Source organism: Dama dama, chromosome 25, assembly GCF_033118175.1.
Source record: "Dama dama isolate Ldn47 chromosome 25, ASM3311817v1, whole genome shotgun sequence".
Classification (NCBI taxonomy): Eukaryota; Metazoa; Chordata; class Mammalia; order Artiodactyla; family Cervidae; genus Dama; species Dama dama.
The window spans coordinates 10624205-10637196 of record NC_083705.1 but is presented as its reverse complement, the minus strand read 5'-3'; the positions used below and the strand labels follow the sequence as shown (position 1 = coordinate 10637196).

General features: G+C 46.3%; 1 protein-coding gene across 1 annotated transcript in view; it reads right to left on the bottom strand.

Moving 5' to 3' along the window:
* Positions 1-12992, bottom strand: part of DOCK2 (dedicator of cytokinesis 2) — a 459408-nt gene that overhangs the window by 11580 nt on the left and 434836 nt on the right. Inside the window, exons 45-46 of the mRNA XM_061129423.1 lie at positions 7624-7800; positions 5938-6021 (exon numbers count right to left, since the gene is read on the bottom strand). Of these exons, the coding sequence (XP_060985406.1) occupies positions 5938-6021; positions 7624-7800 (261 nt within the window). The remainder of the gene's footprint in view (positions 1-5937; positions 6022-7623; positions 7801-12992) is intronic.

The window sequence follows — 12992 nt, the reverse complement described above, 5'->3', positions numbered from 1 at the left end:
CAAAAAGTGCAAAAGGAAGGAAATAATAAAAGTAAGAGTGAACATGAATGAAGAAGAAAACAAACTGACAAGACAGAGGATTGACAAGTCCAAAAGTTGGTTCTTTAAAATACGACACTGATAAACCCCTTATAGGGCTAATCAAGAAGATACCAGCAGGTACCAATAACCAACATCAAAATTTTAAAAGGAGTGTCACTGTAGGAAGTATAAGCATTATAAAAAGTCATAAGAGGATATTATAATAACATTTATGTCAATGAATTTAATAGTTGGATAAAATGGACAAATTGTTAGAAAAATACCACTTAGCAAAAAGGACACAAAAGAAACAGGAAATCTGCGAAGTATTAGATTAAATACACACTTTAAAACATTCTTGGCCTGTGTGGCTTCACAGGCAAATTCTAGCAAACATTTATGGGATAAATAAATGCCAACTTCATAGAGACTCTTCAGAAAGGATTTTACATGTGGAATGATTTTCAACTTACTTCTTGAGACCAGGATAACTCTTATAAAAATTTAAGAATATTATTAGAAAGGAATATCTAGAAATTAGGAATTTTTAGAAAGGATTAGGTTAATATCTCTTTTGAGCATAGATTCAAAAATCCTGAAGAACATATTTTCAAATAGAATCTGGCAATATATAAAAATGATAATACATTATAACCAACTGGGATTTATGTCATTCATGCAAGGTTGGCTTAATATTCCAAAATCAACCAAAATAATTCACTGAATTAGCGGGATAATGAAGAAAAAATATGAGTATCTCAATAGATACATAAAAGGTATTTGATAAAGTAAAAGCCCACTCATGACAAAGTAGCAAACCAGGCATACAGTGGCACGTCGTCTTTAAAACACCGCACTCGGAGAGATACTGACTGTCGCCCTGATGTGGGGGACAGATGTCCTCCCTCTTCTTACGCTCATCAGTGCAAAGAGCGAGAAAAATAACTAAACCGTACAAGACTGGGACAGAATGAGTGAAACATTTTATATTAGAGATGACATGACTGTATCTGTAAAACATCAAAAAGAATGTACAAACAATTTGACTTACTAAGTGAATTTAGTAGGATTACTGGATAAAATGTAAACATGTTAAAAAAATGTAATTATACTGACAAACAGAAAAAAGTTTAAAAGCAATACTATTTATAATAGTTAAAGATATCAAATCCCTAAAAACAAGTCTAATAAAAATGTGAAATATTTTTCCTATGAAAACGACAAAACTTGCTGAGTGAAATTAAAGAGCTAAAGAAAAGGGCAGAGATCCCATGTTCATATATTCAAAGAGTCACTATCATGAAGACAAAAATTCTCCTCAAATTAATTTATATATTTAATATATTTTAATCAAGATCTCTATGTGTTTTAGGGGTGTTTAAAATTTGGCAAGCTGATTAAAAAATTTATATGGAAATATGAAGGATAAGAAAGAGCGAGACAAATTTGAAAAAGAAATTGAAGTTCTCACCACTAGATCTCAAGACCTACTCTACAGCTATAATTAGAGTGGAATTGGTGCAAGGATGGACAGACAGACCGACGGGACAGAACAGGAAGTCCAGAGACAGACTGACACACATGTGATCGCTGTTGTCAGAGTGGGGGTAATAACAAACAGTCTTCTCAACAAGTGTCGCTGGAGGGGTTAGGAATCCGTGCAGAAGACTAAGAAGGCCCTTACTGCATGTCAGTCACATGAGTCACATACGGAAGAGCCCAGCATGAAACCATGAAATGTCCCCATAAACACAGGGGAAGGTCGTCATGACCTTGGGGTGCTCAGTTTTCAAGTGGACACAAAAGTGATAATCATTAAAAATTTCATTAATTGGAGCTCATGAAAGCCACAAACTGCTCTTCTTCAAAAATACATTTAGAAAGCAAACAGACAAGCCGCAGACCAAACAAAGATATGCACAATGTGTCAAACTACAGTATGTCAAATGCATATATTTGACAAAGAACTCATATCTAGAATATATATGAACTGTTCTGAATTATTAACAAAAGACAATTCAGTTAATAACATAAGTAAAAGATTTGAACAAACATTTCACAGAAAGGTTATTCAATTAGCCAGTAAACACAGGAAAATGCGATGAACGCCATTGCTCGCGAAAGGAAACGCAAATTAAAACTAAACCGAGATGCCCTCACAACACCAGGAAGACTAAAGCTAAAGAATCACAGCGTGCTGTGTCCCTAGAGTGTGGAGCGATTCGGGCTCCCAGAAGTCGTTGGTGGGGGTGTAAACTGGCTCAGCAACTTTGAAAACTGTGTCTTGGCAAGCGAGAGTGCTCACACCACTGTCCGCGCAAAGCCTGAGGACAACCGCCGTCAGCAGGAGGCTGGGCACACACACACTGCGAGGGGCTGCTACATTGTTACAGGCACACAATGGCGAACCTTGGAAACAAGAAAGAAAGCTCTCTTGCAGGCAATAGCCTGGATGGATCTCACAGACATTACACTGCAAAAAAAGCAGCCAGACACACAGCAACATACTGTATAATACCATTTTTATGAAGTCCAGAAACAGGCAAAGTTTCAGAAGTTTGGCATTATCTATTAAAGCCAGCTGAGCGCCTTAGAATTTATGCTTTTGAACTGTGGTGTTGGAGAAGACTCTTGAGAGTCCGTTGGACTCCAAGGAGATCCAACCAGTCCATCCTAAAGGAGATCAGTCCTGGGTGTTCATTGTAAGGACTCATGCTGAAACTGAAACTTCAATACTTTGGCCACCTGATGCGAAGAACAGACTCACTGGTAAAGACCCTGATGCTGGGAAAGACTGAAGGCAGGAAGAGAAGGGGATGACAGAGGATGAGATGGTCCGACAGTGTCACTGACTCAACGGACATGAGTTTGGGTAGACTCTAGGAGTTGGTGAAAGACAGGGAGGCCTGGCGTGCTGCAGTCCATGGGTCGCAGAGTCAGACACGACTGAGAGACTGAACTGAACTGAACTGATTAAAGCCAGATATTCTCATACATTATAACCAAGCAACTCCATAGCTAGGTATATACCTGACAGAAATTGAGCATGTGTGTGCTAAAAAGATACATACGAAGATGTTCAGAACAAAACTACTTAAAATAGCCTCAAACTGAAATCACCCCAAATCTCCATCAGTTAAAAAACAAAACAAAGCAAAATTTTCTGGCAGAGTTATACAGTTCAGCTGCATAGACTATTATATATCAATAAAAATGAATAAATAATCGTCTTGTATAATAAAATTAATCAATTTAAAAACATAACTTTAAACAAAATGTTAGACACAGAGGAATGCATACTGTGTGATTCCATTTATAAAGAGGTCAAAAATAAGGAAAAGTTTAGAAGTGAGTGCTTGGATGGTTAAAAAATACTGTTAAAAAGTGAGTAAATGGTTATTGTAAAGGCAGGATAATGGTCAACCTTGGGGAGAGCTGTCAGTGACCACAGGAAGGCAAAAGAGAGGCATCTGTGTGCGAGAGGAATTCTGGGTCTTCATCTGGGGGTGGCCACATGGGTGTACATTGTGATAAGTCCACGTGCCGTGTATTTTTGTCATGTCTACTTCTCTGCATGTAATGCTTCATAACCTGTTTACAAGAAGGATGTACTATAGACATCTTTCCATGCCGCTAGAGAAAAATCTTTACAAAGCAAACAATTAGGAAGCGATCCATCTTGAAATCCATGAAATCTTTAACCCATCATATCCTGTGCGCTTCTAGCTCCTGTTGTGTTGCTAGAGGTATGGGTATAGCTCCCTTTGAACTCTAAGGATCTTGTGTTTTGAGAAAATCCAAAGTGAATCTGGCTTTGCCAAACCAAGAGCCAATCTATAATTAAGCTTCAAGAGGAGAGGCAGGGAGTGAGTCCAAGCCTGGCACACAGTTGGAGCTCAATATATATTATATAAGTTGCAAGAATGAATGGAAAGAAATGGAGGAGGAGGAATTAATCTGCTGTGTGTAATGTTAGAAAGGCCACCTTCACCCTGAGCAGGGCAGCGTCTCTTGGTCTCTTGGGTATTTAGGATGCTGGCCTCTGAGTGGGAGGGACGTGGTCCAGGGCAATCCTCTTTGGCGGGCTTCCCTCAGCAGTGTGGCAGAGAAGGCGGGGCTGGCGCTAAGGAGAGGGCACGCGCTCTCCACTAGGGGGCGCTGTTGGAGGAGGCCTAGCCAAGGGCTCTGAGAGGCTGTAACGTCCAATACAGGCTTTTAGTCTCCCTTCTTTGCTTGTGGTGTCCCTTTATTAATGGAAAGATTTTGGAAAAACTTCCTAAAGGCACAGCCTGGTATCAGCCGCAGGCTGTTACCGCAGGGGCCACAGTCCAGTCCATACCTCGGGTGCAGTGGATATGGCCCAGAGAGTCCCCTCCCCGGGGATAAGGCACGCCCAGCAGCGAGGCCAGGGCAGTGGCATGGACGGAGAATGAGGCCCGACAACCAGACACATTTGTGTGGCATTTTCGCCCTCCTTGGGGGTGCCCCAGAAAGGACGGAAGCAGGAAACCAACCAGAGTTGAGACTCCCTGCTTCCCAAGCTGGGCAGGGGGAGGGTGGGCATCATTACTTGAGCATTAAAGGACACGGTGGCCTCAAAAGCTGGGGCCCTTTGGGATGACAAGAGGCGCAAGGTAAGGAGGGGGAGAAAGTTGCAGACACAGAGAATGCGCTCAGGAGAGTGCGCTGCACAGCCGCTGGCGGTTCATTTTTAAGGCCTCACTTTGCATAAATTGGCAGAGGCAGAGAAGGACCTGAATTAGGAATTCTTATTTTAAGAAAAGAGGCTGCACCCAATGCTTCGCATTCCTGATTTCCCTGGAGTCACAAAACCTCCCCACCACAGCTCACCTTTCTTTGCGCTGTGACTGGCGAGAAGGGAGGGCTGGCCCTGATCGAAGCCCCCCAGCGCGCCCTCTGGAGCCCACCCTGGGTCCTGGGGGCTGGGTGGGCCTGGAGAGCAGGGATGTGTTGGGAGGGGGTGCTCCAGGCCCAGACTGGGAGCCTGGTCCTCTGATCACCCCTGGGGAGGGGTCTGTGGATCGTTTCTTCTCTCCAGGGAGTAGGAATGAGATGGAGGGAGAGAAAACCCAGGAGAGGGAGCCGAGAAACAGCAGAGACTGAGGGAGGGCAGTGGAGAGAGAAGCAGAAGGGAAGCAAAGCCAGGAGTGAGGTGTGAGAGGGCAGCAGAGAGGGCCTGAGTCAGAGAGGGGAGGGGGAGCAGAGAGCTCCTTAGAGGGCGGTGCAGAGTGAGACACTGAGGAGATGCGGAGGGAAGGGACGGAGGGATGGGGTACAGGGAGGGGACAGACAGACAAAAGACACGCAGGGAACAGGGGAGAGCAGGCAGGAAGAACAGTCTGTCCGAGGCCTGGGGCCGGACCGCCAGGGGCTCAAGCAGCTTGTGCGGAGGGCAGGCCTTTGACCCCAAACCAACCAAACCAAGGCCTCGATTATGTTTGAAAGCTGGGATCCATATGAGCATAAACTTCAATAAACTGGGTCAGCCTTAGGAGGAGGGAAGGTGGGAGTGGGGGCCGGAGTCTCCCGGATCTGATTGGCGGGTGCTGGCTGCAGGGGGTGGTGGTGGGAGGCGTGCGGGAGCCTGGATTTCATCTCGGGCCCCACTGGGAGAGGCCACCTCCTGAATTCAGCGCCCAACAGAGCAGTCCCAGCAACACACACAGCGCAGCACACCTGCACAGGCCAGGCCGCACCCCAAGGAGGCAAGGCCCCGGATCCACTCCCAGGATGTGCCCGCTCAGGTGAAGACAGAGTCAGAAGAAAGGTCCAAAGCCAAAGGGCAGGAAAACAAGTAAAGCCAGGCCATAGCCGCCAGGGGCCGGCGGAGGGCAAGCCGGCCAGCAGGGCAGAGGAGGGTGCAGGGCCGGGCCCCCCAGCCCAGCTCTGCTGTACCTGCCAGGCGATCAGGTCCTTGAGGCGCGTCAGCTTGTCCTGGTCCTCTGGGTGCTCCCGGGTGTACTCTTCAGTGAAGAAGGCCTGGGGGGACAGACAGGACATTGGGGGTTTCCTGTGCCTTTGGTGAACCCCACCCCACATCTCTCTGGCTGGGAGAGGATTCCATTTGAAAGGGGCAGGAATGAGGCCATTGCTATGTAGATGGGCAACAGTCACGGAACTCAGGGATTCAAGTCGCCTATTCCCAGGGCTCAGATCAATAGCCACTGGGAAAGGGTCACAAACAAACCCCAGGGAAACAGTTGTTAAATGGGGGGTGGGGACGGTCTCCCAACCAGTAGCATCACCACTGAACAAGCCCCACCCCGGCTGACTGAATCAGAACCTCTGGTGTTGGGATGGGCTGGGGGCAACCACGTGTTAGGAAATCCTGCAGGGGCTTCTGCTGCAGTTCAGCGCATCGTCCCCCAGGAAGAAGCTCAGTAAGGAACTCCACCCGGCGGTCTTTCCAGCTCACCTCCCTGTGGTGTGGGACCTTGGCAGCCCAGCTGTTTCTGGGCTCACGTGCTCAGTGCGTGCACAAGTATACAGACACATCTTATCACCCCTCAAGCATGTACAGAGGGTTACCAGTGATGGCTGTGTGGGGTATCCCAGGGTAACTGGAAGGACTGACTGGAATTACTGTCCCTGAATTACACTAGAGTGTCATATTCTTAGTCTTACATCAATGGATGACATAGAAAAGTTAATCCGGTGGGAGGTGGGAGGGGGATGGGGAACACATGTAAATCCATGGCTGATTCATGTCAATGTATGGCAAAAACCACTTCAATATTGTAAAGTAATTAGCCTCCAACTAATAAAAATCAATGAAAAATAAATAAATAAATAAATAAAAAGCAATAACTCAAGGGAAAAAAAAAAGAAATTCATCATGAGATTTTTGAGAATGAGTTGACCATTTTTCCCTCAGTGTCCCATTAATGTATGGCTTAGGTGAAAATCAAAGAAAACTTTCTATTCTTATCTCAGTGCTGGGAAAACCTGTGCCCCCACCCCCACCTCATCCCTGCTTACTGAGTAATTATTTTCCTCCAGTGGAAAATGTGACTTCTATAACTGATGACCTTTCCCTTTTTGCCATGGACACCATGAGGCTCAAAAATGAAATCTGTGGCCGAAACGTGTGGGGATTTCTAGAGGGACCTTATGACCAGAATATCTAGATAATAACTCCCTCTTTGGAGTTGATCTCCCATCCCTTCTGGATTTTCACAGACTCTGGGTTTCACTTCTTCCCCTTTGTAGAGGTCATTTCCATCAACTGTAGAGGAGATGGCTTTTCACAAGTGGCGTGGAGTTTGATTGGTGGATCCTGACTTTCATGGTCTGGATTATGGTCATCCCAGAGTCTTTCTTTGGCAGAGGCACCTGGATGTGCCCAGAGGGATAAGGGACCTCTATGACCGCTGCTCCTTCCTGCACCACATAGAGTATGGCATCGAGGGAGGGAAGGAGCTGAGGGTCAGGCTGTAGGAACTCTGGGAGGTGCATGAGGTCCAAACCACCTGCAGTGTCCTTCGGAGGGACAGACAGCTGCAGTGAGGTGAGTGGCCGCAGCTGTCTGCCCGGGACCCTCCTGCCATGGCTCTGTCCCTTCCAAGAGAGGGGACCCCTCACCTTCTCGTACTTGGCGAACCCTCCCATGACAGCAGGGTCCACGATCCCATTCAGGAGCATGGAGAGCGGGTTAATGGGGAGGGTCTCGTCACTCTGATACTGGTTTATCATCATCAGGATCTTCTCATTGGTGGTGGACATGGTTTCGATGGCATTCTCCAGAGGGCTAATTGTGGTCTGTTGAAAACAAGATCACCAAGAAGAAAGGGCCTGAGCAGGCTGCTTTAAAAACAGGTATAATTATTGGGATTGATTTCCTTTGGGGTTGGAATTCAAATGAAGCAACGTTCCCCAAGGGGCTGTAGCAGGCTCCCATGGTAATTACTGAGCCCGGGGGGGCTGTCTGCTGTCTGGGAAAGTGACAAGCTGAATTTCTGCTTAGTGAGAAAAAGATTTCCCTGGGGAAATGAAGTAGGTAGTGGCAGGCACTCTTTGGGGTTTCAGTGGTTGGATGTGCTCCAAGGAGGCTTTTTCTTCTTATTACCTGGTGAGAGACACTCCCATCCGACCATCTGGTACTGGATGTGCACCTACCACGTGTGAGCCCTGAGCTGGAGATGAGAGCCGCTGATGATACAGTCACCGGCCTGGCCCACATCAGGTCCTGAGACTTGTTATATGCGGGGTCACTGCTCCAACATAGGCTTCATTTAGTTGGGAGATAAAACTAAACACCCTTTCAATACCTCTTAAAAAGCAAGAGAAACAGAACGCTGAGCTTCCCAGGTGGTGCAATGGTAAAGAATCTGCCTGCCACTTCAGGAGATGCAAGAGACAAGGGTTCACTCTTGGGGTCAGGAAGATCCTCTGGAGGAGGAAAGAACAACCCACTCCAGTATTCTCGGCCTGGGAAATCCCACGGACAGAGGAGCCTGGCGGGCTACAGTCCACAGGGTCTCCAAGTCAGACACCCACCACCGAAGGACTGAACACAGCACAGCAAACAGAATGGCATTAGGCACCAACTGGCAAAACCGTGGTTCCCATAAGCACAGGATCTAGACAAAACAGTAAATGAGAAGTCTTCAGACTTTCTCTGTGACAGAGCCAGATGCTGTCTGTGGCAACATCTCAACACCATCATTGTAGGAAGAAACTAGTGTGAGAATCAGTGATTGTCTTTGTTCCATGAAACTACTTACCAAAATAATTGCAGGTAGGATCTGGCTCATAGGCCATAGCTTCCTGACCCCTGAACTAAACTAAGCAAATTAAAAATGAGTGCAAATCTCAGTTTGCCAGTTTTTCTATCTGTTTGACCTTGGGCAAGTTTCCTAAACTTTCCGAGCCTCAGTTGACTTTTTGGTAAAATGAGAAGAAAATCTACTTCAGAAAGTAGCTGATGGCTGTTATTATTACCTCTTGCAGACATTAGGACAAGGCACAGCTTCCGTCCTAAGAAGTGAAGACTCACTGGCAGGGCGGGTCGGGGCTGGAGGGAACGGTCAGGAAGCCTGAGAAGCCTTCCCGGAGGCAGGGGCCCTAAGTGTTGCTGTCTGTTGAAATGGTGGTGTCAGAGGGCCTGCCTGTGAGTGCGCAGCGAAGAGTAGCTGAGATAACAGGACACCTGACTCACAGCAGCTCTTTACCAGGTGCATCGGCTGGTCACCGTCACTGCTGACTGTACGAGGGGGCAGACCCGGCATTCGCAGCCACTTTCTCGGTCATCTTTCTAAACTATTTCCCTAAATCCCTGGGAAATCCTAGCCTCCTCACCCACTTTCCTGGTCTCTGGGCATTTCTGAAGATGGCTGTCTCTTCAAAGGTCCTGCGAGTAGGCTGTCCCTGTGTGTCACGGTCACCCTGTCACACACGCACACACATGTGCACGCACACACACACACATGTGTATGCACACACACACACACACACACACACAGCCTGGTAGGGGCAGCAGCCCATGTTCTACAAGCTGCAACCCATGGCCCAGTGTCTGTCTTAGGAATCCTCTGAGCTGCATGACAGAAACATTATTATTACAACTTAACACGGATCACCGGGGCAGTTCAAGTTCCATCTGCGGGCCTTAGCTTTTTCATAAGCAAAATAATTCCAATGGACAGAAACTAGGGATGTGTTTGCACATTGGAGATCTGTAGGTCAAATTGGGACTGGGTCTGTCATTTAGCCAGCACACGGGTTCTAAAGTTTTTAGAAATTAATTCAGCCTGAAAGAGTTTGCTGCAGCTTCTCCCACTGCCTGTTGTCTTAATGTGACCATTTCACATATTTACAGTATCTTCTTGGTCTCTGAAGGTATTCAGATTTGTAGCTCTTGGATTAAATGACTTTCAGAGTGTCTTTCAGTTTGGAAACTCCATAGTTTTATCTTTTTTTTTTTTTTTTTTGGCCACACTGTGTCTTGTGGGATTTTAGTTCCATGACCAGGAATTGAACCTGGGCCCTTGGCAGTGAAGGGTGGACAGCCAGAGAATTCCCATGAAATTCCATAGTTTTTTCATGTCTATTTTACAGATGATGAAAACTAAGGCCAGAGATACGCTGTGTTTGTCCAACATCATATAGCCTCTTAATAACTAGGTTGAATTTGGCCCCCTGACCCCCAGCTCAGAACTTCTCGTAAAGATTAAATATTCTCAGGACCAAGAACAAGGAAAGAACTCTCAATAAGCAAGACTTGCACTTGAATCCCATCAGAAAACACCTCTCTGTACAAACTGTACTACAGTCATCACAGTTCATGAAAGAAACCACCAAGAACAAGATACAAGCTCTATAACACAAAGACAAATGTCTGGAGAGGAATTCACTCAGCAGGCATGAAATTTCTGTGTCTGAAACACCCTTAATTCTCAGTAACTCAACTGAGGGAGGTTAATAGAGATAAATTTCCTCTGGTCAACTTTTTGGAGGCTTTCCCAACCACTTCTATCAGGGGGGTATCAGTCAAGGTTGACTATTTCCTTCCTAATTTCAGAATCATGAGTTCATAACGTAAAGGAACCACTTCAGATATTATAGGCTTCTGCATATTAATTGAGTGATGGGTTGATGAATTTACTTAATAACTATTCTTGAGCACCAATTTTGTGTCTGGGACTATTCTTTGCAGTCAGAGATATGGCCAGGAACAAAATGGACAAAAACCTGTCTTCCTGGAGCTCACAGCCTAGTGGAGCTTATATTCTAATGTTACTATATATAAAATTATAGATATTAAAAATAAACACACAGGCAAGCTATGTTGTCCACTGGGAGGTGAGACGCCCTGGCAGAGGGGCCGGGGCATGCGGGGAACGCAGGCAGGGATCCCCTGTTTGCCGACAGCCCCGCGGGGACAGTGACGAACAGAGGCACCTCTCTGAGCCCACCAGAGGAGAGGGCATGGCCAGCGCCCGTGGGTGGAGACCACAGCTTAGTGGAAAGTTTCCAATTCCTCACCTCAAAAATGGGGTTAATCATAACAGCGTACTTCACAGGGCCTTGTGGGATTAAGTAGAATAATGCTATAAAGCCCTTGACACAGCTCCTGGGACACCTGTCTAAACTTATCATACACCAGTGTGTCCCTGAATAAAGGTCATGTGTCGTTTCTTCCTCTCTAGGGCAGGCTGGGGACACACTGAGGAAGGAGAGAGTGACTATCCAGATGCCTGATATGAGAAGTTAAAGTCAAACGTCACCTCTTTTATTTAAAAAAAAAAAATGTCAGTTTATTTATTTCTGGCTGTGCTGGGTGTTAGTTTCAGCACTTTGGATCTTCAGTCACAGTTGTGGCATGTGAACTCTTAGTTGCGGCAGGCATGCGGGATCTAGTTCCCTGACCAGGGATCGAACCCAGGCCCCCCGCACTGGGAGCATGGAGTCTTAGCCACTGGATGACCAGGGAAGTCTCAAGCCTCATCTCTTTCACTAACCTTGAACAATCCACTAACTCACTCAGTCCCTGGGTTTCCTCATCTGTAAAACGGAAGAGTAATAATATCTACCTTGCAGCCTTGCTGAGGGGTTTAAATGAGGTCACACCTATGAACAGTTTAGCACATGCTCAGTAATGTCTGTTGAGGTTATCATCTGTTATTATATTTTCCTAAGGTCTAGGCCACGCCTGTGTAAAGGAGATTGGAGGGTCACCTGGCTTCTGGGGGTGTGGGCCTTAAGGGCTGAAGGGGGACAGTTTTAATGCTGATCAAACAGCAGCTGGAAACGTCAGTCAGACCATGTCCCTCCTGTGCCTGCAGCTCCAGTTCACCCAGTGGAAAAGCCCGCGACCTCATGGTGCCTACAAGGTCCTACAGGACCTGCTAGCTACTCCTCCCTCACTTGTTCTGATTCAGATGCAAGCTTGTTCTGCCCCAGGGCCTTTGCAGTTGCTGTTCCCTCTGCCAGAAGGGATATTCCCTCTGCTTCTCTTGGATATTTGCATAGATCACTCCCTCACTTCCTCCAGGCTTTTGCTCAAAAGGCATTTAGCCAGAAGACTTTCTCTCTCCATGCTGCTTAAAATAACCCCCATTTATTACCTTTCTCTTTTATTTTTCTCCAGACTAGTTTTCTCCAGCTGACATAGCGTATATTTACTCAGGCTTTTTTAGTGTCTTCACCACTAGAATGTAAGCTTCACTGTAAAATCTCCAGGTGCCTGACATGTGTTAGGAACTCAAACATTTGCTGAATGAATAAGTGAATAAGATATCCTGAATACGCCCCTGCTTCTCAAGTTTCCCTAGTCTTCCATTTGCATGCTGGGAGCTGCAAGATCCTTAGCTATCTGAGAACATAGAGACCCTGAAGTGAGTTAAGAAGCAAAATACATGTTATATGTGGAGTAAAATACATTTGCATTGTAGTCAGAGCTTTGCCTCTGCATGATTTCTCCAAGCTTTAGTGCATCCAACTCTGAAAAGAGTTCATGGCGGGATTCTGCAAAGGGGTCCCAAAGAACTGCTGTGGGGGAGGATATGAGGAGCTGAATATGTCCATGGAGTTCCAGGCCCTCTGCTTCACCTGTACCAGCCACAGAAGCTCCCCGCTCATCAGGTTTATTACTGGATTCTATGGTACCTTTCATTTTCCGGGGAAAAAAGTTATTGGATGCTAAAAATTAATCTAAAAGCAGGTAAACTTGATGCTGCTTCAGGTCCCTTCCTGCACTGGAATTCCTGGAGTCCTGCCTGGTGGCTCAGACAGTAAAGAATCTGCCTGCAATGCAGGAGACCTGGGTTCAATTCCTGGGTCAGGAAGATCCCCTAGAGAAGAGAAGGGAATGGCTACCCACTCCAGTATTCTTGCCTGGAGAATCCCATGGACAAAGTCGCAAAGAGTTGGACACAACTGAACAACTAACACTTTTTCACTTTTCCTTTCTGCAGCGGCTTTTAACAAAGGCATTTATTTCCCTCTCCTGG